This window comes from Dipodomys merriami, unplaced genomic scaffold, assembly GCF_024711535.1.
Source record: "Dipodomys merriami isolate MVZ:Mamm:240054 unplaced genomic scaffold, mDipMer1.0.p SCAF_20, whole genome shotgun sequence".
NCBI classification, from domain to species: domain Eukaryota; kingdom Metazoa; phylum Chordata; class Mammalia; order Rodentia; family Heteromyidae; genus Dipodomys; species Dipodomys merriami.
In genome coordinates this window covers 20,410,465-20,435,333 of record NW_027203382.1, presented here as the reverse complement: position 1 = coordinate 20,435,333, position 24,869 = coordinate 20,410,465, and the positions used below count along the sequence as shown (strand labels likewise).

General features: G+C 33.7%; 1 protein-coding gene across 6 annotated transcripts in view; it reads right to left on the bottom strand.

The window, feature by feature from the left end:
* Ssbp2 (single stranded DNA binding protein 2) overlaps positions 1-24,869 on the bottom strand; it is a 241,525-nt gene that overhangs the window by 169,460 nt on the left and 47,196 nt on the right. For 5 of the 6 annotated variants that reach the window (XM_070031156.1, XM_070031150.1, XM_070031151.1 and 2 more), the window contains exon 2: positions 1,805-1,877. In XM_070031156.1, coding sequence (XP_069887257.1) covers positions 1,805-1,877 — 73 coding nt within the window. Of the gene's footprint in view, positions 1-1,804; positions 1,878-17,509; positions 17,575-24,869 lie in introns of those variants that run through there. The other variant, XM_070031153.1, reaches the window with a different exon arrangement.

Below are 24,869 nucleotides of genomic sequence, written 5' to 3'. Positions count from 1 at the left end.
TGAATCCAAATATCTAAACTTCCTTAAATAGCAACATTTTCCTTTTGTCATAAAGTTTAATAACTATAATGACAGTGAAAAATATAGTTTTGGGAGTCCCTGAGGATTCCGTAAGGTCAACCAATTTAAAAAGGTATTTGAAGCAAAAATAGGAGATCAGTAAATTCTTTCATCAAGTTATCAATGTGTTAGAATAATAGTTTAAATCTCCAGTGTTGGCTTTTGTTTTAAATAAGTTGGCAGTCATTAAGAGTAAAGTATTAAGGACACCCTTTCTGCAATTTAAATTACTTCCTTTGTAATAGCAAATATTGAAGATAGTAGAAAGATCATAACCCAATGTCTTCTAATTAATTATTTAATGAAACACAGACAGTCAACTTCTGTTTGACTTGAATAACTTTTCACTAAAAGGCTTATATTCCTGCTATGGTAAAACAATACTTTTTACATGTTCTGACCAAATCTCTAATATTCCTAATTTGCAAATAGGCCTAACTAATTCACATAAACTAACTAGAAAAAGGATTGTGTGTTAAGTAACTTATGTACAAATTTATTTTAGGAAAGGTATCTATCCCTCATTGCAAGACACTATGAGAATTGGGTTCCCTATTGTATCTCCTGGTTACTCGAGACCAAACTAGTGAGATCATTAGACGCATGCTATTTCAAGTATCACTGTCCAAAAGAAAAATAAACATGGGCCACAAATGAGAACCACATATGTAATTTTAAATGTTCTAATAGCCATATGTCAAAACATAAAGGTAAAATTAGTTTTAGTAATAGTATCTTATTTTACTCAATATATCCAAAATCTAGTGTGACCAAAATTTCAAAAGTATTAATGATATTTTTGTTATTTTTTGTTCAAAATAAGCCTTCATAATATAAACATAGCAGTTCAAAATATAAACATAAACATTTGAAATGCTCCAACTCCACATATGGCTAGTGACTATCATATTGTATAATAGATATAAAGGTAAAATCAGGGGCCCTGAAATTAGCATGGATAAAGTTTGAATTCTACTTCCATTACTCATTAAGTTGTGTGGCCAGGAGTTATATAGGTAAATTAACTTAAAGGTATTGTTCCAATCAGAATAAACAGCAATAAGATGGTATGACTTAAGAATTTCTTCAAAAAGTTACAGATACATAATGTACTTCGGTAGATTATATTCCAGTCATAGAACAGAACTCAGTATTTTTATTGTCCTTATCATCAATAAGATGGAGAAGTTCTTGTACCATTATAAGAAAGTTCAAATTCAAACTTTTAAAAAATAAAGGAGGGATGAGGCATGGTAGCATGTGCCTATAATTCTAGGAAATGAGGTAAAGTATAGTAAGTTCAAGGTGAGCCTGGGCTATATAACAGACCTTTTCTGAAAAAAGTGGGGGACAAAGGACGGGAGGGAAAAGGAGGAGAGGAGAAGAGAGGGAAGGAGAAATAAAAGAGAATAACTTGAAAGTTATCAAAAATGTTTTTTAATCAACTGTTACCCATGAAAAAATACAAACAAGCAAAAACCATAATGATGCCAAAATAATGTTACTGTGAGTATGGTAGAGAATTTTTGAAGATAAACTGACTTTCTCTGAGGGCTAAATGGATAGTGGCAAAGAAACGGCATTTCAGAGATAATGCTTATATTTAAACCATAAGGACTATATTATGCATACTGATAATTAAGCATGAAGTATATAATACATAAAATTTTCTCAAATAAATGTTCAATGTATTTTTCATACATTTATATAAGATAATACAACGTAGAAAATATATGAAACATACCTCTGACAAAAATGTTTGGGCCGATTTCTGAGCTCCTACATGGAGCAGATATTCATATACATAGAGTGCTAACCTGGAAAATGAATAAAACATTTACTGAGAAGAGAAATATTTAAAATTCATTTAGAAAATTATGTACATCTTTTCACAGCAAATATATTTTATACACTAACAGTGACAGAAAATAAAATTTTCCCATGCCCTTTCAATGGGAATTTATAGATATTTAGGTTCAGAAAGAACTTGAACTCATTCAAATCACAGAAAGAAAAGATAAATATATCTTTCTTTAGAAATAAATAACTAAATATAGATTTCTTTCTCAAATTATCCACAAACCAATCATCATTCACTTTGTTATACTTAAGTGTGTGTGTGTGTGTGTGTGTGTGTGTGTGTGTGTGTGTGTGTGTGTGTGTGTGTGTGTGTGTGTGTGTGTGTGTGTGTGTGTCGTGGGGCCTGAACTCTGAGCCTGGGCACTGTCCCTCAGCTCTTCAGCACAAGGCTAGTGCTCTACCACTTGAGCCACAGCACTATTTCTGGTGCTGAGGAATTGAACCCAGTGCCTCATGCATGCAAGACAAGAGCTCTACCTCTGAGCCACTTTCTCAGCCCCTTAACATAGTATTTTATAACCCAAAATTAATAACCCCAAATCCTATTTTAAGGTAAAAGTATGTTTTTAGCAAGAAATATTAATTTAGTTATTAGGCTTTTCCAACAATTTTATGTCCTTCAATCTTTTTGATGAATATTAAAGTAAATCCTAATTCTTTGTAAAACTATATGCCAAATTTTTGTTGACTATCTATTTTAACACTGGTTTAGCAACTTCTCCTTATTCTTTAGGTTTGTTATATCAATTAGTATCTTAATTCATAATGCACTTGAATTCATAGCAAACCATCAGTGTTATATAAACTTTAAAGATTGAAGATCACGTTAAGCATATGGGTCCTTACAGTTTATTATTCAAATATGGAATATTGAGAATACAATAAATCCTTATACTACTCTCACCTAGTGGATTAAGAATTTTTAAGATACATCATGTGGCTCAATTTCAGTTTGAGCTGTTAAAATATTATTCATAAACCCAAATTAGTATGTGGCAGTATTTTTAATGATATCTTGGATGGATGCCCAGATAGCTCACAACAGTTCAGTTTCTGCTACACTGTATTTACCAATATTAAACCAGGTTTACAGTAAACAATACAATGTAACAATAACCACAATTCTGTATAGCTTTACCATTTCTCTTGCCAAGAGAGTTTTTGATTGTTAAAGGTTGATGATATTTGCAAAAGTGATAGAGTTTATTTTCATGAAAATATACCATGCATTTTTTCATTTTAAAAAAGCTTGGGCAAAGTAAGTTTTTCTTTCCCCATTCTGAAACTCCCAAATATATAAAATGAGAGTTATTTTTAGTTACTAATCACCTTAAGCAGACTTATGTTAAAGTTACTCAGAGATTAAAAGTATACTACTAAAGTATACTACATAAATGCAATTTAGAAACATCTTATCTCTTCAAATGAAATGACTCTTCCTGTGTCAGCCAGTACTTCTCAACTCTCTTCCCCATCTTAATATGAGAGATATTTACAGCTCCTTCCAGCAAGCCATGTTTCACAGTAGAACTTTGGCTCATCCCCAGAGTGTATTACAAAAGATACAGGTATTGGAATATTCCTGTAGTTTCAAACAAACATTCCTGTTGGTGATTTCTGACACACTATTCAAACACATATATACCACACACACTGCCTCTCCACTAACTACACTCAATCCGATCATAGCATTCACTGATCAGGATGGTAAAATTTATCTTGAAAAGGGAGAATTAGGAAATCTAGGTAAACTGGAAAGCCTCAAAATTGTCCATAAGACAATACCCCCGGGGCTGGGAAGGTGGCTCAGTGGTAGAGCACTTGCCTTTCATGCCTGAGGCCCTGGGTTTGATTCCTCAGCACATAAGCAACAAAGAAAACAGCCGGAAGTGGCGCTGTGGCTCAAGTGGTAGAGCGCTAGCCTTGAGCTGAAAAGCTGAGGGACAGCGCCCAGGCCCAGAGTTCAGGCCCCACGACCGGACCCAAAAAAAAAAAAAAAAAAAGACAGTACCCCCGAATGGCTAAAAGGGAAGAAATACAGTTTCAGGTAATCCCTCATGGCTTATTATTTTTTAATTCCTATGTTCTGGGCCCACATTCCTTAAAGTCAAGTAAGTTACTTCCCTATACTTGTATGACCTCTCCCTTGTAATAGTAAAGGTACTAATACATTTTGCCTGCTTTTTTCCAAATAAATTAAATAATAGAAAGGATATCAAATTAGAAATAAAAATAAAGGCAATTGGCCAATTTTCTCTTTCTATGGGTATAAATAGATTCTAAAATTAAAAAATGAAGAATGAATGAATGAATGTATTGGGAAGGTCCCAGAATCAATTTTTAAAAAACGGTTCAAAATAATGTGTTATTTTGAAATACATTCCATAAGTTTGAGCCTATCCTCCTAGTTAGAGTCTGTGCTGTAGCAGCTCATTACCAACAAGGTGATGGAGGAGGGCAGGCCTGAGAAAACCTATTATAATACTGCCTCCTAATAATATTCTGCAGCCTCTGTTTAACAAAATTAATGCTTCCCATGTCAGGCTCCCTATTCTATAAAAGGGACATAGGGAGAAATACAGAGATAAGCTGCAAATTATTCTGGTATGATACGCCCATAATAGCTAACAAACTTATCTTAATCTTTTATTTCCACATATTATTAATTGTAAAAAGTGAAAGGTTTTATTGTGATTCCATATTCATAGAATCTTTGGAATTTACACTTGTATCCCTATTCACTTTTCCAAGTTCCAAATCTGTCTCTCCAAATTACTATTTGAAGCTCTAACAAGAAATTTTTCTCTTAAATTGATCATTTCCAAAGTTAAGATTCACCTTCTCTATCTGTTCTTTATGGTACTGTGTCCATATAAACAAAATACAAATTCTGTGGGTTTTGGTTTGCTCAGTTTTCAAATGAGAAGAAGAACGCTTTCCTTATAGTATTAGAAGAATTAGAGTACAGTAAATAATTTCTGTTATAATTTCAGCTAGCTCACATCCATTAAGATATTATTATTGTTATATATTGGATTATAATGTCGCACTTTCTCTCATATTCAACATTCCTTTCTGTCCCTTTTTTTGCTCCTGAGAGCACACGTGCGTGAGCCCACACACACACACACACACACACACACACAGAGTTGACTGCAACAACAGGAGCTATTAACTTCAAATTCAGATATTACATGTTTCTGAATAGCTTCCTACAGTACAGGCAGTAAAACCACTAAAATAAGAATGCGCAGAAAGCACTTGCAGGGAAAATCATACCATAAAAGTTGCTGTCTAAATCAGGAACCAGTGGCTAATGCCTTTAATCCTAATTATTCAGGAGGCTAAGATCTGAAGATCATGGTTGAAAGCCAGCCCAGGCAGGAAAGTTGGTGAGACTTTTTTTTTTTAATTTTTTTTTAAATTTTTAAATTTTAAATTTTATTTTATTTTATTTGAGAACATACTGTACAGAGGGGTTACAATTACATGGGCAGGATAATGCATACATTTCTTACCAAGCATTGCAGCCTCCTCCTTTGTTTACCCTTCACCTCCCTTCCCAGCCTCCCCCCTCACCCCCACCCAATCATACCCCCCTCCCCCCCCCCACACCGACATTGTAAAGCTGGTTTTGACATGACATTTTGTACTTCTCATTGTTGCAACAGGTCCACCTGAATCCTTAAACGACTTGTTTGTCCCCATCTCCTCCACATGTTATACTGACATCAAATATAGTGAAAGCGGGGGTTACACTGTGGGGGAGGGACATACAAAGCAACAAAGAAATAATCTTATAAATGCGTTAGAAACACATGCATGAAAGAAACGAAACATTAAAATACATATTTAAGGGTTCATTTTCCTAACATCACATTATCTGACCTTTTCTGCTTGACTCATACCTATACTAGATATTGCAAATAAGGGAAACCATAGGACCTATGTTTCTTTGGGCCTGGCTTACTTCACTTAATATAATTTTTTCCAAACCTTTCCATTTCCTAACAAATGGGACAATGTCATTCTTTCTGATGGAGGCATAGAATTCCATTGTGCATATATACCACATTTTCTTGATCCATTCATCCACTGAGGGGCATCTGGGTTGGTTCCATATCTTAGCTATGGTAAATAATGCTGCAATAAACATAGTTGTGCTGGTAGCTTTAGTGTGGTCTTGTTTGTAAACATTTGGGTAAATGCCCAAAAGTGGGATTGCTGGATCATAGAACCCTAGGTCTCCTTGGCTCAGGCCGAAATTTTCTGAATAGAGACCCGGAAACACAACAAATCAAAGAAAGGTTAGACAAATGGGATTGCATAAGGTTGCAGAGCTTCTGCAGGGCAAATGACATAGCTAGAAAGATCAATAGAAAGCCCACCGATTGGGAGAAGATCTTTACTAGCCATACAACGGACAAGGGTCTCATATCTAAAATATACTTGGAACTCAAAAAATTAAACCACCCAACAACAAATCCTCAAAGAAACAACTGCCCAATAAATAAGTGGGCGAAAGACTTAAAGTGAAGCTTCTCTGAAGAAGAAAGAAGGATGGCCAATAGACACATGAAGAAATGTTCAACATCCCTAGCCATAAAAGAAATGCAAATCAAAACAACATTGAGATATCACCTCACTCCAGTTAGAACAGCAAAAATCAAGAACTCTAACAACAACAGATGTTGGAGGGGATGTGGACAGAAAGGAACCTTACTTCATTGTTGGTGGGAATGTAAACTTGTTCAACCACTTTGGAAAGCAGTATGGAGGTTTCTCAAAAGACTTCACATAGATCTCCCCTATGATCCAGTTGGTGAGACTTTTATCTCCAAATAACCACCAGAAAACTGAAAAGTAGAGTTGTGGTTCAAAGTAGTAGAATGCTAGCTCAGGGACAGAGCCCACACTCTGAGTCAAAGCCCCACAACTGGCCAAAATAAAAAGGATGCTGTCTAAACACAAAAGATTTTAGGAAAGGGGAATGACACCCATCCATCAATGCAGGTAAATTATAACATGGTCTCTTACTAAGTGAAATACATCACCAAATGAAGCAAAATTTAGCTGAAATTCAGTTTCTACTCAACAGGAAATTTTTATTGCAGAATATTTTCCTTAAATATTTAAAGCTTAGCATAAAGAGGATTTTTTAATATTATTATTAAGTAGTTGTATAAAGGTTTCAATTCTGTAAATCAGCTTTATGAGTAAAAGGCTTGTTTATCAGTATCACTCCTATCATTCTCTACCATCTCCCCCTCAAATCTCTACCTTCAAGGTATATAGTTCAATTTTTATACAATGTACACTAAATAATAATGACTTCATTTGTTCACCCTGAGGGAGATTTTTTTTGCAAAAAATTGCATATTTCTTTTTAGTGAAATTCCTTATGTATTTTAAAACTATAATCTTCTCCACAGTAATTTCTATTCTAAAATACTGTTCTAAATGAATCAGAAGTCCAAACAATTGGGGAGGGGGGAGGCTGGGAAGGGAGGTGAAGGTTAAACAAAGGAGGAGGCTGCAATGCTTGGTAAGAAATGTATGCATTATCCTGCCCATGTAATTGTAACCCCTCTGTACAGTATGTTCTCAAATAAAATAAAATTAAATTAAAAAAAAAGAAGTCCAAACAATTTATAGTGATACATACAGAAAATTCACAGCAGTGAAAAATTGCCAACCCAATTATCTGGTTAAAAAAAAAAGTTACATGTATACGAGTTGGGAAAACATATTTTTGAATAATGTTTAATGAAATTAAGATGCACTCATAATTCACTGTTAAAATTATGAAGTCACAAAATATGAACAAATATGTAAAGAAAATATGTAAACGAAGTATGAATTAATGCTACTGGTAGAAAAGTTTTATAAAAACACAGGTGAGAATGTTGAAAGGGTGACACTGATCAAGACATACCAGTAAACTGCTTTGTTGGATGAAAAGCCTTTTGTACAACTACTTAAAAGATTTTTTAAAATTCAAGAAAAATAAAAACATATAGTTACAGTTTAAGTTACTAAAGATGGGTGAGAAAAGCTATTAGAACAGTAAAATCAATGCACTTACCAAGAGTAAAGCAAACATCACTGTCCCATTCACAGAATGTTCCCTGAAGGAAATGTCTGTGTCAGCACTGTCCTCTAACAATAATCATAGTAGCTTTGTGTTTCCAATTAATAATAAATTCACTATCATGCTTTCTGAGCAAAAACTCTAAGGTCCTTGGCTACATATAAAATGTTAAACTTGATATAATTTAGCTTGTTTTCTGACTTAATTTGGTCAAGACTGTCTTTGAGGGAGGAGGACATTTGGATATTTGTTTGACAACAGAACATCAACTTTGTTACTTTTACTTTGTAAATAACATAACAAACATTATGCAAGATGTTTTGATATATGCAAATACTTTTGAATATCTAGCTCAAGCTAATAAATATATTCATTAGTTCACTATCTACTTTTTGTGATGGAAAACATAAAATCTAAATACTCTCAGCAGTTTTCAAGAATGCAATATATTGCTACAACTACATTCACCATGTTGTGTAATGGATCTCATGAACTTATCTTAAAGATTGAGATTTGAAGTCAGAGGATGGGAAGTAGAATTTGGATACAATATTGTTGACACCTACCACTTATCAATGAAAAAGGACAACAACTAAAACCATTCTAAAATACCCCTCTCAAGAACTTAACCTAATGCAAATCAAAACAACACTGAGATATCACCTCACTCCAGTTAGAACAGCAAAAATCAAGAACTCTAACAACAACAGATGCTGGAGGGGATGTGGACAGAAAGGAACCTTACTTCATTGTTGGTGGGAATGTAAACTTGTTCAACCACTTTGGAAAGCAGTATGGAGGTTCCTCAAAAGACTTCACATAGAACTCCCCTATGACCCAGAAATCCCACTTTTGGGCATTTACCCAAATGTTTACAAACAAGACCACACTAAAGCTACCAGCACAACTATGTTTGTTGCAGCATTATTTACCATAGCTAAGATATGGAACCAACCCAGATGCCCCTCAGTAGATGAATGGATCAAGAAAATGTGGTATATATACACAATGGAATTCTATGCCTCCATCAGAAAGAATGACATTGTCCCATTTGTTAGGAAATGGAAAAACTTGGAAAAAATTATATTAAGTGAAGTAAGCCAGGCCCAAAGAAACATAGGTCCCATGGTTTCCCTTATTTGCAATATCTAGTATAGGTATGAGTCAAGCACAAAAGGTCAGATAATGTGATGTCAGGAAAATGAACCCTTAGATATGTATTTTAATGTCTTTTTCTTTCATGCATGTGTTTCTAATGCATCTATACGATTATTTCTTTGTTGCTTTGTATGTCCCTCCCCCACAGTATAACCCCTGCTTTCACTATATTTGATGTCAGTATAACTTGTGGAGGAGATGGGGAAAAACAAGTTGTTTAAGGATACAGGTGGACCTGTTGCAACAATGAGAAGTACAAGTTGTCATGTCCAAAATGAGCTTTACAACGTCGGTGCGGGTGGGGGGGGGGGATGGGGATTGGGGGGGAGGGGGGAGGCTGGGAAGTGATGTGAAGGGTAAACAAAGGAGGAGGCTGCAGTGCTTGGTAAGAAATGTATGCATTATCCTGCCCATGCAATTGTAACCCCTCTGTACAGTATGTTCACAAATAAAATAAAATTAAATTTAAAAAAAAGAACTTAACCTAAAGAAATTATCTTAACCTAAAGAAAGCCTTAATGCAAAAATATTTGTAACCAACAATATGTAATATGATAAAAAAATTAAAAGCTGCTTGAGTTTATAGTAAATATTTTATATTAGTTAATTTCACTCTTAGAAGTATAATACAATATTTATATATTTCATTCAATAAACATTTAGTGGTTTCTCTCTACCTAAAATTAGTGAACTTTAAAATCTGCGAAAATATTACCAAAGTCATTTCAAATTTACTTTGGAAAAAGTTACTAATTTTAGAGATTATTATTATTACCATTCACCTACACAAAATACATTACATGCTTGCCAGTAGGTATCATCTAATGATAGTGAGACAAATTAACTTTTAACTAATTAGGCAACTACAACAGAGACTGTCACTTAAGATTCTAATTATGCCCAATTCTCAAATGTCCTTGTAAATGAACAAATTTACAGTTTGGAAAAAGGCCAAAGACCTTTCTTCACTCAATTTTTCTCTAATCTAGCCATATAATTTGACATTAAATGTCTTAACTTGAATGGAATTATAGAAAGTAAGGAATTATAAGCAAGATATAAAAATGAAGTTCTCTAACACAATAACTTTGCAAAGTTAACAAGATTATCAAATCACACATAAATAAAAGGCAAGACATTCACTTAGCATTCCTAACTCCATTTATATATACATACCTATGTATATATGTTTATATTCAATTGTACAAAATAAGCCATTTCACAAGAGACAGCCAATAAAAATGTCCTAATTTAAAGAAAAAAAAACTCAGGGAAGTGGTGCTGTACAAGCGGTAGAGCGCTTGCCTTGCTCTGACAAGCGCAGGGACAGTGCCCAAGCCCAGAATTCAAGCCCCACGACCGACCAAAAAAAAAAAAAGAAAGAAAGGTAAAAAGAAAATACTTAAATTTATTTCTGTATCTAAATTTTTAAAAATTCAGTTCATAGAATAGTTAAAGTGATACGACTTTGTATCACAAAAGGGATTTTTTAACCTTGTAAAGTAGACTCATCAAGCATATGTTTTACATTATACATGCTAGTTGTAATAATATATAATTTAGAACAAAATTTATCAGGAAACTGTCATATAATATGTTCCACTTGTAGATAGCACTTAATTAAATTGCACCTTATAGCACTCCTGGAAGGTAGGCAGTTATGAACTACACACATTAGGTAAGTGCTTTTATAATGAAAAGTCCAACTCCAATAAATGACCTTGTCCATCAAAGTGTCCATGATAGCATTTGTCTGCTTTTCACTTATCTCTGTCTACTAACTATTGAAGAAGCAATAGATTTTGCAATCTATCCTGTGTGTGTATGTGTGCGCGTACGCCTGCTGCTTCTAGGGATTGAACTCAGGGCCAGGTGCTGTCCCTGAGCTTTTTTGCTCAAGACTAGTGCTCTACCACTTGAGCCACAGCTCCACTTAAAGCTTTTTTTGGTAGTTTTAGTGGGTATAAGTCTCACAGCCTTTCCTGCCTTGGCTGACTTTGAACTGGTATCCTCAGATCTCAGCCTCCTGAGAAGCTAGAATTACAGGCATAAGCCACAAGCACAAGCCACGAGCACTTGGTCAATCTATCCTTTTAACAGTTAAAAAAAAAAAGGTCAAGTATTGAAACTGAAAAGCAAGAGTAATCATATAATATGGCAAAACACTCATCTCAAACATCAGTGATGACAAATGATTTTGTTTCCATTTTTATCTCTTGTACTTAGCAAAAGAATTATTCAAATAAACATAAAGCATGAAAATTAATAAAAAGTTAATTGAAATTTTAAAACATTTTTTGTTAATTCACTATACATATATAGACAGAAGAAGGCAGGGCAAAACAGCTTCAGAAAGCAGCTATTCATAATTTCTCTTGAAATTAAAGTGCTACGATCACTTCAAATTGTTTATCTCCTGCACCTTCAAGAGTGATATTCAATAAGCATTTTCAGATACATGAGTGACTTCTAGACAGGCATAAGACACTTATAGAATCATTTGGTTTCCTTGCCTCAAGGCATTCTGGGCAGAAATGTAAGATTTTCTTTTGGATGCCCATTTCCTCATAGAATCCTCTCAGAATCCTTATATATATGGCCTCTTGATACCATAATATACTATTGCAAAGCATAGAAACTACCAAAGAATTCCTTCACAGTGATTGCTAATCTTCATATATAAAGAGCAATTTTTAAAAGGAAATAAACTGGCCATGTATGGAATACAGTTTCGTATTTTATTTGTGGTTATTTTTAAAGATTGTCAAAAGGCACTAACTTCCCTGTCTCCTCTTAGATCCTTTAAGAAGAAATAAAGTTAAGTAAGCGGATAAATTTTAGAAGATGGGAGGAGTACCTTAGAATGTTCTTAATATTGTCCTTTGTTATTGATAATCATTAGGTATCAACAATCTTGCATCCAAATTCTATTTCCTTTTCTCTGATCTTGAATTCCAACATCAGTGACCAGAGACACCTCATAAGTACACAATTTAGAACAGATTTAACCCTCTTACAAATATTTTGGAGTTTTGTTAGATGTCAAAAAGAGATTCTCTAATTCCTAAAACTCACTGTATAATTCCAGTGTTGGCCAATGATACTTATCAGTGTCCAAATGTGAATCCCAGGTGATTAAATGCCAATGGTTAGCTGGATTACAGCTAGCTAAAGAGTTGCAAGACAGATTTGGCAGTCATTGAGAGGCAACTCATGAGACTGTAAGCAGTTATTAGCAGTGAAACTAGATCAGCCTGATCAAATGTTCAACAGCACTTACAACCTGGTGTTAAAGAGGTGTGAAAAAATAGAAATCTGTTCTAGCATTGTCTTTTTAAAGTTCCCCATCATTAACAGTTAGTCTAGAAAGCAGATTTAGAGTGTCAAAAACTCTGTGAAAGTGCACAATAATACTAATACTCAGCCTCACACAACTTCTATTCCTTTGTATCCTTAGCATCAGTTAACACAGACAGGGACATCAATGGAGGACTTACGATTAGAGGGATAGCTGGGCATAAACACAAACATTATTTTGCTGATGTTTCATTGTTGTCATATAGATGAGTATTTTTTGCCCCAAAATAGAAACACCTGCCATATGAAGATAGGTATGCTTAAAATTTAGATGATTTCTATCTACTTTGAAATACTGAAAATAACAAAGGTATAGAAATGAGAACTTGCTTTAAAGAAAATCAAACTAACAATTTATAGAAAATCATTCAGAGTTTAGTAAAAACATTTTCCATATTATCTTTGAGTAAAACTGTATATACTAGAAATATTGTGCTGGGTGCACATAACAGTATTTACCTCAGGTCAAACTGATGCTTATTCTCAGGCTCCCACTTTTCATGGAATCTTCATACACAGACTAAGTCATGGTCTACTTTCTGTGTTATGCTCAGAGAGCAGACTGAATTTCTATCTACACAAACACTAGTAAAGTCACAATTACATGCTAACTATCCTTAGTAATCGTCCCATACTCCATTTCAGTGTTTTAACATCATAACTAACACCAGACACCAGACTTCCACTTGTGCCATGAAGAAGGAAGTGAGGCTGTATTTGTCATCCTGTTGTAAAAACTAGCAACTAGTTTTTGCTTCCCAGATGATATCACACATTGGACAACAAGCAGTGCAGGTCTATCATACCTGAGCACAGAGAAATAAACTGGGGCAAATCCTATTCTTTCCTTTTCCTGCCACAGGGCACACTCCAGAATATAGTTCAGAGAAGGGAAACCCTAACACACAAGGGTAGTCTTACAGATGAGTGTCTCTTAAATTGGGGTCGAAATATCAAATTGATAGAGGGTGAAGAAGCTAGAATTTATGGGATAGAGTACAGAAAGACTTAACTATACAAAATAGTAGTAGTAGTAGTAGTAACAACAACTCCACAATCTGCCTTGGGATCTTTTGTACCAGAACGAAGAAACTATTCACACAGTGGTAGGAAACTGGACTATTCTTAGAACAGTTTTCTGTGAATACCAAGGGCATCCAGTAGAGGCCCTTTCACATTCCAAAAGTAGAGCTAAATTGGTACTAAAGTAAAAACTATTACAAACTCTCCATAACAATGGAATAGGTAATTTTAACAATACAAACTATTAACAATTTATAAGTGCAGTCAGATTAAGGTGGCTGAATAAAGATAAGTACTCTACTACCACCCACTTATCCCCAAAAAGTGATAGGTTACAAAAGTAATGACTTTCTACTTGGCCAAATTATTAAAATTATATTAAATGATTATCTGCATGGAAAGAATAATATGAAGCACTAGGAAAAAAACATAATGACAAAAATTGTTACCATATTTTCATATCAAGCATATTTATCATTTAGAAGAGTTTACCATTTTCTAGCAAGTGGCATCTTTAATTTTGATATGAGATCAATAGAAGGTAATGAATTACTTTCTCCAAGTTAGAAAATGAGTTCTGTTTTGTGCTGGAAGTAACAATGGACACCAAGATTTAATTGATATCAATTACTATTGATAGAAATTTCCTAATAGCTAAATACAATTCAGTAAACAGAATGTATCAATTTAGCACTAACCAATAATTTAGACTAAATTTAGAGGCTATACAAGGTTTCAAAAAAAAAAACTTAAAAACCAAAAACAAAAAAACTTTCCAAAGAAGTTTTCATCTATGTCAAATGACAATTCTTCACATATTCAAATATGAATAGTCAAGGCACTAGTAGTAACTAAATATCCATAATCGGGTTAAAAATAATTAGAATGAGATATTATCTGTTTTACTTATTTTAATCTATAGTAAATCTTCTTTAAGGAATAAAACTTACGTAACAGTAAGACTTCTTCCTTCTTGAAATTAACTAGGCCAAATTCATGTTCTAATTAAAAACAACTGATTTCATATTTTATAATATTCTATTTTGATTATTTTTAACCAGGTGAACCATTGTTTAAATTGAGGAAAATTTGAAAAGTTTCAATTTTATTGTGCAATAGCACTTTTGTGAGAAAAATGAAAACAGATAAAACTCAAACAGTTTATAAGAAACATTCAAATAATATTAAATCTTTCCTATAGAAAATTATTGGGATATATGTCTGAAATTAGTACCTTTAGTGAAGCTCTTATTTAATTTTGCATTGTATTTAGTCACAGTTCACACCATTTGTGCTTTGCAAGTTATTTCCCCCCAAAATATATAAAATACATACATATTTATTTGTATTTACATGAACACATATATGTATATAAATACACATATATTAACACATTATAAATGCATATTATAGACAGACAGACAGATAAGATAGACAGAGGTGTGGTACTAGGGCTCGAGCTCAGTACTCAGAACTTCCTACTGGTTAGGCTGGTACTCTACCACTTGAGCTGGCTATTTGTTGGTTATTTTGAAGATTGAGTCTAGTGAAATTTCTTGCCAGGCTGGTCTCAAACCATAATCTTCCTAAGTAGCTAAGATTACAGGTATGAACCACCAATACCCAACACCAAAGGAGGAATGGTAGGGGAAAAACAAAGGAGGAGGCAACAATGCTTGATAAGAAATGTACTAATTACTTAGCTCATGTAACTGTAATCACTCTGTACAGTATTTTCACAATAAAAAACTTATTTAAAAAAAAGAATCTTGAAACTTTAACAATTTACATGCCTTTGGATTGTACAACTATGACTCTGTACTTTATGTAGAATTTTATTTTACTAGTAACTAAAAATGGGGGTAAGGAAAAACTTATATGACCTAATCTATGGAAATCATTATGTTACAATATTTAATCGTATACACACAAAACAATGGAAACATATAGTATATAGTATTAGAAAGTTATTGCGGTGGATGCTAACAACACTAAAAGCTGGTAAGAATGTATAACAAGAGAGGAAATGCACAATGGTAGAAGATGGGTTTGGCTCCTTCTTACCTAGTTACCATATGATCTAACAATTATGTACCTTAGCAAATAAACTGAAAACTTAAGTTCACACACATACACGCACACCTGTTGTTTATGGTAACTTTATCTAGAAGCTCTACAATTGGAAAGTCAACAATATGATCATCAGTAGGTGAATGAAGAAAACTCTCTGGCAGAGTCAGACAATGGATAGTTATACCATGCTAATGTTAATATATATGACCAAATGAAAGACGTCAGTCTAAAAAGGCTACTATTTGACTCCAACTATATAACGTTTTGCAAAAAGTAAAACTAAAGGAGTGGTAAATCTGGCAGTGATTGCTAGGAGTTAGGGGAAAGAGACATTAAAAGAATTTTTAAGGCAATGAAACATTCTGTAAGGTAATAGGGTGAACACACACTACATTTTTTGTTGTTGTTTTTATTTTTATTTTATTGTACAGAAGCTGTACACAGGGGTTACAGTTACATAAGTAAGGTAATGAGTACATTTCTTGTCGAGCATTGTTACCCCCTCCTTTGTTGTTCTCCCACTATCTCTTCCCTTCCCCCAGCTATTACGTATTTGTTCAAAGTCTTGGAATACACACTACACACAGTGAACCCTACTGCAAACTACAGACTTGATATGATAATGATATGTCAGTTCCGGCTCATCACTGTAACAAATGTAACACGCTGGTGAGATGTGCTAATGATGGGGAGGAAACGCATGGGTGGGATTAAGAGGTATATGGGAATTATTGGTGCCATCCACTAAATTTGCCTTGAACCTAAATGGCAAAATTTATTTTAAAAGTTATTACAGGGACTGGGAAGATGGCCCAGCAGTAGAGTGTTTGCCCCTCATGCATGAGGCCCTGGGTTCCATTCCTCAGTACCAGAGGAAAAAGCAGAGGAAAATAAGCAGAAAAAGCTGGAAGTGGCGCTAGCCTTGAGCTGAAGAGCTCAGGGACAGTTCCCACAACTGACAAAAAAAAAAAAAGTTAATACAGTGGGTAAGAGACTTGTTACTTTATGCTCTTCTATATATCACTAATCTTCTGTGATCAACAAACAAAATTTTCAATGCAGTCATAAGTTCATATCTCCATCCCTAAGCTACTATAGATTATTATAAATATTTTCCTTACACACAATTGAATAATAATATTTAATAGTAAGTTATGTCCAAAGACTATATCCAAGAAATCACCTTCTTTCTAAATAATGCAAATTATAAGTAACCTGAGAAAATAAGATGAATGGAAAATGTTTCAAAACATTCTAAGTTTTTCCCCTCTGGCAGCTAACCACTGAAAATAACTTTCTTCCTACTTTTACCACAAATATTTTTCTTACTTCTTCCCGTTAATCTCTCCCTAATCTTTGCACATGTGAGTTCTACTCTGCTTTATAATTGTCTTCCCTTTCCCATTCACTTTACATTCTCTATCCTTTCTTTTTAAAATTTTTTTATTGTAAAGATACTGTACAGAGGGGTTAGTTACATGAGTAAGGTAATGAGTACATTTCCTATCGAGCATTGTTACCCCCCCTCCTTTGTTTTTCCCCTTACTATTCCTTCCCTCCCCACCTCTGCAACTTTTCCCTCCCCTTCCCCCTCCGCCCCCCCGCATCCCCAAAGCTTTAAATTTCCTTTTTAACATAGTGTCTGTATGTCTCATTGTTACAATCGGTCAACCTGGGTCCTTATTTCAGCATTTTGTCTCTATGCTTTCTTACATCTACCTCTTTCATCATTCCCGGTTCTTCCCTTACTTCTAGCCAAATTCCAGTGTTCATCTATGATGCACTCATGATGTCTTTACTTAGACCTAATTCAACACTGTTATATTTTAAGGATACACATTAATATGCACCATTAAGTAAGGTTAGTGTTTATAATCCAGTTTTTACCTTCCCTGAAGGAATTCTGGAAGAGTGCTTCTCATAGCAAATTCTGCCAATGTCACTGGCCTGTACTTAGGACACAGAAAGAATGAGAGAGAAATGTTTCAGAAAAAAACACCTATATAAAAACAGGATCCAGAATTTAATGCCCCAAAAGAAATGAGCAGGTGTTTAAAACAGAACCCCAACTCAAAAAAAAAGATAATTTTTCTTTCTGATTTTCAAAAGATATAAATATGTAGTAATCGTTTTAAAATAATTATTTTTTAAAAATTGCAAATAACATAATCAGAGTCAAAGGGATTTCTTTCATGGGCTTAAGTCATTTCCTAGCCTTACTTTATTTAATAATACATTTAGACATGAACAGCATTTGCTTCTTAAAACTACTTATTCATCTCTTCATTAGACAACTCTAAAGCATTTGCTTTGTATAAAGAAAGAGCTGAGAAGCAATGAAACATCATTAATTTAGGATTCCCTAATACAGAATATGTGGCAATATATCCAAAGAAATTATCTTCACTTCAAGAGTTTCACAAATTAGCAGCATAAAGATAATTTTAATCATATAAAGTCAGAAACAAGAACTATTTTCAAATATCCTAAGAAACTGTACAGATACACACTTAATATGCTAAGCACCATCAATAGTAAGCTACTAGTACTATTCTAGGGTTTATTCAAAAGAAAAAGAGATACAAGCCCTTAAGCAATTTGCAGACTTGTTAATGTGACAAAATACGTAATTAAAAATAACATCAGGAAATGGAACTATGGCTCAAGCGGGTAGAGTGCAAGCCTTGAGCAAAAGAAGTTCAGGGACAGCACCTAGGCCCTGAGTTCAAGTTCCAAGACTGGTATACACATATACACACACACACACACACACACACACACACACACACACACACACACACACACACACACACACAATCAATAATACAAGATAGTATACAATATACACACACACACACACACACACACACACACACAAATCAATAATACAAGATAGTATACAATATATATGATGCAGGCAGTAAGAACATCAAGATTTCAGAATAGAGAGAGAGTACATTAAGATATTCTTGACAACGGCATTTTAACTGAGAGAGAAAACAGCATTTTAATTGGTCAATATTATGGAAATGAGATAAGGAGGGAGAAAAAACATTTTAAAGTATAATGTAAGAAAAATATAAATATGATATGTGACAATGGTAGCTAACATAAAATTATCTATGTGCCTCAAAGTAATAAAATAATTTTATAAAATATTCTATTATTGTTCTCCATCTCAATATAAAGATTTAACTCTTTTATTTTTGTGGCTACCAAAAACCAATAAAAATTACAATGTTTATGGCTTATAAAATAAAAGTAAACTATTATTACCTATGAAAGTAAATTATTAAATAGCAGCTTACAATACTTTTATTAAGAACTTTACAGTTTCTTTTCATTATTTTTCAATGTATAGTAAAAGAATCCATATTATGTGTATTTCTCAGTGAAAGAATGTTCATGTAGGTGAAGTTTCCTAATTAAAATTCAGGTTATTCTGAAAAGCTTTTAAAAAGTTAAGATTTTAGATACCAGAAAACATCTAGTTTTCAAATTTAGGTGAAATTTTTCTGATTCCTCAGTAATGTGTATTTTAAACTTAAAAATTTAAGGTAAATGGGGGGGAGGGGGGAGGCTGGGAAGGGATGTGAAGGGTAAACAAAGGAGGAGGCTGCAATGCTTGGTAAGAAATGTACGCATTATCCTGCCCATGTAATTGTAACCCCTCTGTACAGTATGTTCACAAATAAAATTAAATTAAATTAAAAAAAATTTTAAGGTAAATTACAGAAACAAAAACAATCAATAGATTAATGGGGGAAACATAGGAAGCCTCTACTAAACTAATCTCCAGATATAAAATTTCCAATCAATTGCACTAACAAGCATTTGTACTCCTCAGATGCCTCAATCAATGACAGAATACAATAAAATGTCTTGACTTCACGAAGTCCAGATGAAAGAAATTAGAGTAACTCTTTGATTTTAGATAAATATTTAGAGCATAATCATCAAATCCAAAAATAAAACTAAGAAAATAGCATACTTAAATTGCTAAACTGGCATACCCCCAAAATAACTGAAATTGTCTTAAATACAATAAAATTAACTAAAAAATAAATTTAAAAAACCTTTGTGTGGGGGGTGGGGTGTGTGTGTGTGTATGTGTGTGTCTATAGTGGGGCTTGAACTCAGGGCCTCATGCTCTTACTTGGTTTTCTCACTCAAGACTAGCTGGTTAAATGAAGAATCTCACAGACTTGTTTACCTGTTCTCCAAACCATAATCCTGAGATCTCAGCCTCCTGAGTAGTTAAAATTACAGGTATGTGCCACTAGTATAAAATATATTTTTAAATCTCAGATAAACAGCTTACATATAATGACAAATATAAGTTAGCAATAGACCAACTGAAAGGAGAGATACTGCTGGGCACCAGTTGTTCATGCCTATAAATCATCACTATTCAAGAAGCTGAGATCTGAGGATCATGGTTCAAAGCCAGTTTGGGCAGAAAATTCCTTGAGTGTCTTATCTCCAAATGGCTCAAGTTGCAAAGCTCAGGGACAGAGCCCAAGCCCTGAGTTCAAATTCCAGGACCAGCACAAGAACAAAAAAAAAAAACATAGATTTTTAGTTGACTACAAATTGAGTATAAAAGTAATAGTGTATTTGACTGCTGCCAGAAGATCCAAGTTGTTAAATCTCACATATTAGCTAAATAAGTAGGAGACATAGAAAGATGAAGGGGAAAAAAGACAAGTCACAAGCAATGGTTGGAAGTATCAGTGATATACTACAGTCTGCAAAAGGAAAAGACTAAATATGCAATAAGCTGTCAGGTGGTAGACGGCTTGTTCTTATTTTATATAATTAAAGAAGATAGAACGTAACTCTTGGATCAAAGTTACAATAAGGCAAATTTTAACTCAATATACCAAACATCATTTTAAGTCATTAGAGCTATTCAAAAATGTTACAAGCCGGGGAAATGAATCATTTAGAGGTCAAGAAATGCTACTGTCCAACCAATGAAAGAGAATAAAAGTACAGGTTGAAGTAAGAATATTGGAATAGCTTTATTATTAAGAAAAAATTTGGATCTCCTAAGTACAAAACTATATACTCTGTTCTTAGTTTTTTTTGCTTAAGACTGGTACTCTACCACTTGAACCATAAATCCACTTGTGGCTTTTGCTTTGTTGCTGGTTAATTGGAGATAAGAATATCATGGACATTTTCTGCCTGGGCTAGCTTTGAACCAAGATCCTCAGAGTTCAGCCTTCTGAGTAGCTAGGATTATAGATGTAAGTCTCTGGCACCTGGTAGCCAAAATAAATTTTTAAATAAACAATTACAATACCACAATGGTTAATTCAAGTCATTATACATCTGTTAAAAATGAGGGTGAACAAGCATGAAACCTCAAGTATACTATGGACGTCAGGTAACAGTTGTCTCAGTGCAGGTTAGGCAACTGTGACAAATGTATCACTGTGGTCCACAACATGGGATAACATGATACAGGTGGAGGGATAGAGGATATGAAAATTCTCCACTCAATTTTACTGTGAGTCTAAACCTGCTCTGCTCTTAAAATTTTTTTTTTAATTAGAAATTTCCTGTCTGTAGAACTAGAGAAGAAGGAGGTCACGTGCTAACATTTACAGAGCTTATCAGTGAGCTATAGTCACTTCTTTTTTTTTCCTGAGATTACAGCACAGATGTTTCCACATGAAAGTAAAAGTTTACTGAGTAAACTACTGAGTAGCTACTATCCAAACCCCAACAGGTAGGGTTCCATTAACCAAGAAATAAAGATTCCTTTTATAATAGGATGCCCCAAGGGCATGCCACTATGTACTTCACAAGTACAAACTACACAACCAACATAATCTGCCTCAACCTAATCTAGAAATTATTCTATTTATTAAACAAAGCACATTGAAGACCCCAAGACTGCATTAGCTGGAGTTTTTGGATACCTTTGTTAGTAAAGTTCTTCAAAGCATTCAAAGCATCTTTAAAATGTTCCCAAAAGTTTAGAGAATCACAAAACTAAATATCAACAAAAGTAGTTAAGTTAATCTATTTTATTTAATTTTTAATTAAATTTAGACAGCCGTACTATTTAATTCAACTAATCATCCTATTAAATGGCCACATTTATCAGCCACATTCACATTAAATGTCACCAAAATGATCATTTAAAATTGAAATATATATGCCTTAAAGACAAAGTAAAAATTATTTATAGGTACAGTCAGCACAAATTAAGATCTGCTAGTTATTTCTTAATGTGAACTTAATTCATATTGCAATCATACTGAATAAAAATATAGTATTTAGTAGTAATAAATGATACTCTCACATTTACATGGCTTCTTACTTTATAAATACAAACCAATTTTAAGAGAGAATGTATTTAAATAACCCAAAATCCATTTGTTAAGTCTGAGAACAGGTGCCTTCAATTTTTGTCCTTTCTTATTCTAAGATTTTGTTTTCACAATATATACTGCATTAGTAAACAGTAATACTCAGAATAAATCAAACCAAAGAGTGGCTAATTCCAATTATTTTGATATAGGATTTTTTAAATATTTACAGTTAATATTGAAAGAGCAGCCTGAAAACTCATTATTTATGTCATTGTTTTAGGTTTGTTTGTAATCCATAAATAAATCTTATTTCCTTTTGGATTATTAATGCTAGCCTTTGTTTTTACTATATGTTCAACTAGTACTTTTTTCTTATTGAATATTATCTTCTTTCCTCAACTTTTTTTTATACCATTTTAAAACCAAAGACTAGCCAACTTAAAGGCAAATTTTCTGAATGTAGTGGATATCACCTACAATTTCAGCTACTTAGAGAGGGAGAGATCGAGAAGCTCCTGGTTGGAGCCCAGTTCAGGCAAAAAAATCATCAAGACACTACTCTCAACAACAACAAATGGAGATGATGGTACCTGCTTGTCATCCTCACTACACAGGAGCCATAAGTAAGACAACGCAGACAAGACTGGCTGGAATTTACACAGATGAGTCTAAGGGGGAAAAAAATGTAACACATACATACATACACATACACTACATATCCTGAAGATTATTTCTTGCTTGTGAAATTGAACTACCTAGTAGCTACCCTTGGAGTTGCAATAATTATGGATAATAATGTCCAACACATCATAGTTATGGGAATAACCATTATTATTGTGATAGTTTAGCTATCTTGATACGTAGACAATCTGAGTATATTAGCAAGTATAGTTCTCCTTCTAGCAGGATTGAAAAAGTAAAAAATGTAACCATTCAAGTTGTGAAAGCCTTCAAGATCTCTGAAATAAAAGAGAAGAATAATAGTGTGGGAGTAAATACAATTGGCCTGATTAATTTCAATCTAGCAATACTTTTAGCTATAAGGGATATAAAGATGTAGACAATATATCCCATGTATAAGAATAAAAAGAAAAACAGCCCTAGATGAAGGTCTACTATAAACCTTGGGGTATCTAAGAATAGTTCCAGAGCTTCTGTTAAGAGATCCAGGGTGTACATTATATCACTCAGACAGCTGTTTAAATAATTAAGTTTGGTCCAGGAATTTCTTTGGGAACCAATAAAGGGACAAGAAAGTCTTACCTGATTCAGTCCTTTCATATTTGTCTGGGCTTGATTTTGATAGTACTAAAATAAAAGCCCTTATGAAATTAGCCTAGTCAAATAGTTCTACTTCACTTGAGACATGACATAGAAAGACCCTAGAATTTGATTGGTCTCTTATGGCATTCAATATTTTTGTCCAATCTTCCGTCTGACTGCCCTGGGATATATTTCCCTAAATTTAATCTCCTTGCTGCAATTGGCTTCATGTACTGGGCAGAGTAGTGAAGAAGGTGAAAAAAATCAAGGGGCCATGGACTCTGAACTGTTCTTAGATACTCCAAACATTTTAAGAGAGTTTCACCTAGGGATGGTTTTTCTTTCCATCCTTATGCATGAGCTACATGTATATGTACTTATAAACCTATACCTAAAGTTGCTGTTCAATCCAAATTAACCAGGTCAATTGTATTTACTACCAAGCTTGTCATTTTATGCTTTCATCCAGACATTTGAGTATGTGCACTCTGCTAGTGCTCAATCTCAAAAAGAATTCCCATGTCACACAATCCAAATGCCAATTCAAACTGGGTCAGAACATCTTTCTTGTCATTTTATTACATGGGGATAAAATCGGAATTTATTTTTGCCATTTTCCACTATGTCCTCTTGAACAGCAACATAATATCTTCATAGCCTTCAGCTAGCTAAGATCTGTGACCTATTCCAACCTACTGTTAAAAGTCTTATATTGAACTACTGGACAGTAAAAGAACTTTGATTTCTCATGCTGTGGCTGAACCTTAATGCGCCCATGTCAAAGCTGAAAATAAGAGCAGGTATTGCACACATTTTCCACTATTTACTACAAAAAAAACTGATGATTTTAACAAGGACATTTTTGTCTTTTCTTTCTCTTTTTTCCTTTTTTGCACATACCTTATTTGGTATTCTTTATGTGTGGGTCATTGTTAAAGTGGTTCAATAGTTAATTAAGGATTAAATAGGAAAGCAGTTTGCCTATTAAATTATAAAAACCACCAGTGTTTACACGGTTTTTTCTAATTAATTAAATAATAGAAATTTTAAAATTAGATTTAAAATGGAGCTTTTAGAATATACAGGTTGTTCTTTAAGATATTAGGCTCTAAACAAAACATAGGGCAGGCATGTTAGAGCAGGCATGCATAGCACCAGCAACCTAGGATAATCAATCCCCAAATCTCAAGCATCTTGAGCCACAATTTTCAGTGCCCATCTGATGACACACAAAACTAAAAGTGCAGCACTGCTACAGTGATCCTGTGCTACAGGAGAGCACAGGATGTTATCTGAGGAGCCCCACAGGAGACACAACACACATTCCCAAGGGGAAAAAAAGTCAAACTATTTTTAAATTCAATTGTTTAAATTCAATTACTCTTTCTCTTAATTGTTAAATATTGAGTTTAAGTCTTTGTGTTCATTTCCCTACTAACCGATAACACTCTATTTATGTTCATTAATGTTGTCCCTTAAAAGAGAAAAGTCAAACATGAATCTACTAAAGTCAACTCTTCCCAGTTGATCTTTTAGCTTATTTTAAATAAGCTTTCCTTTTAATCTATAGACCCAGAATTTGGTGTCTTGTACACACAGAGAATTTCAAGTTTATTTCCTCATTATATTTTCTTCTACAGTAACTACAAAAAAAGAAG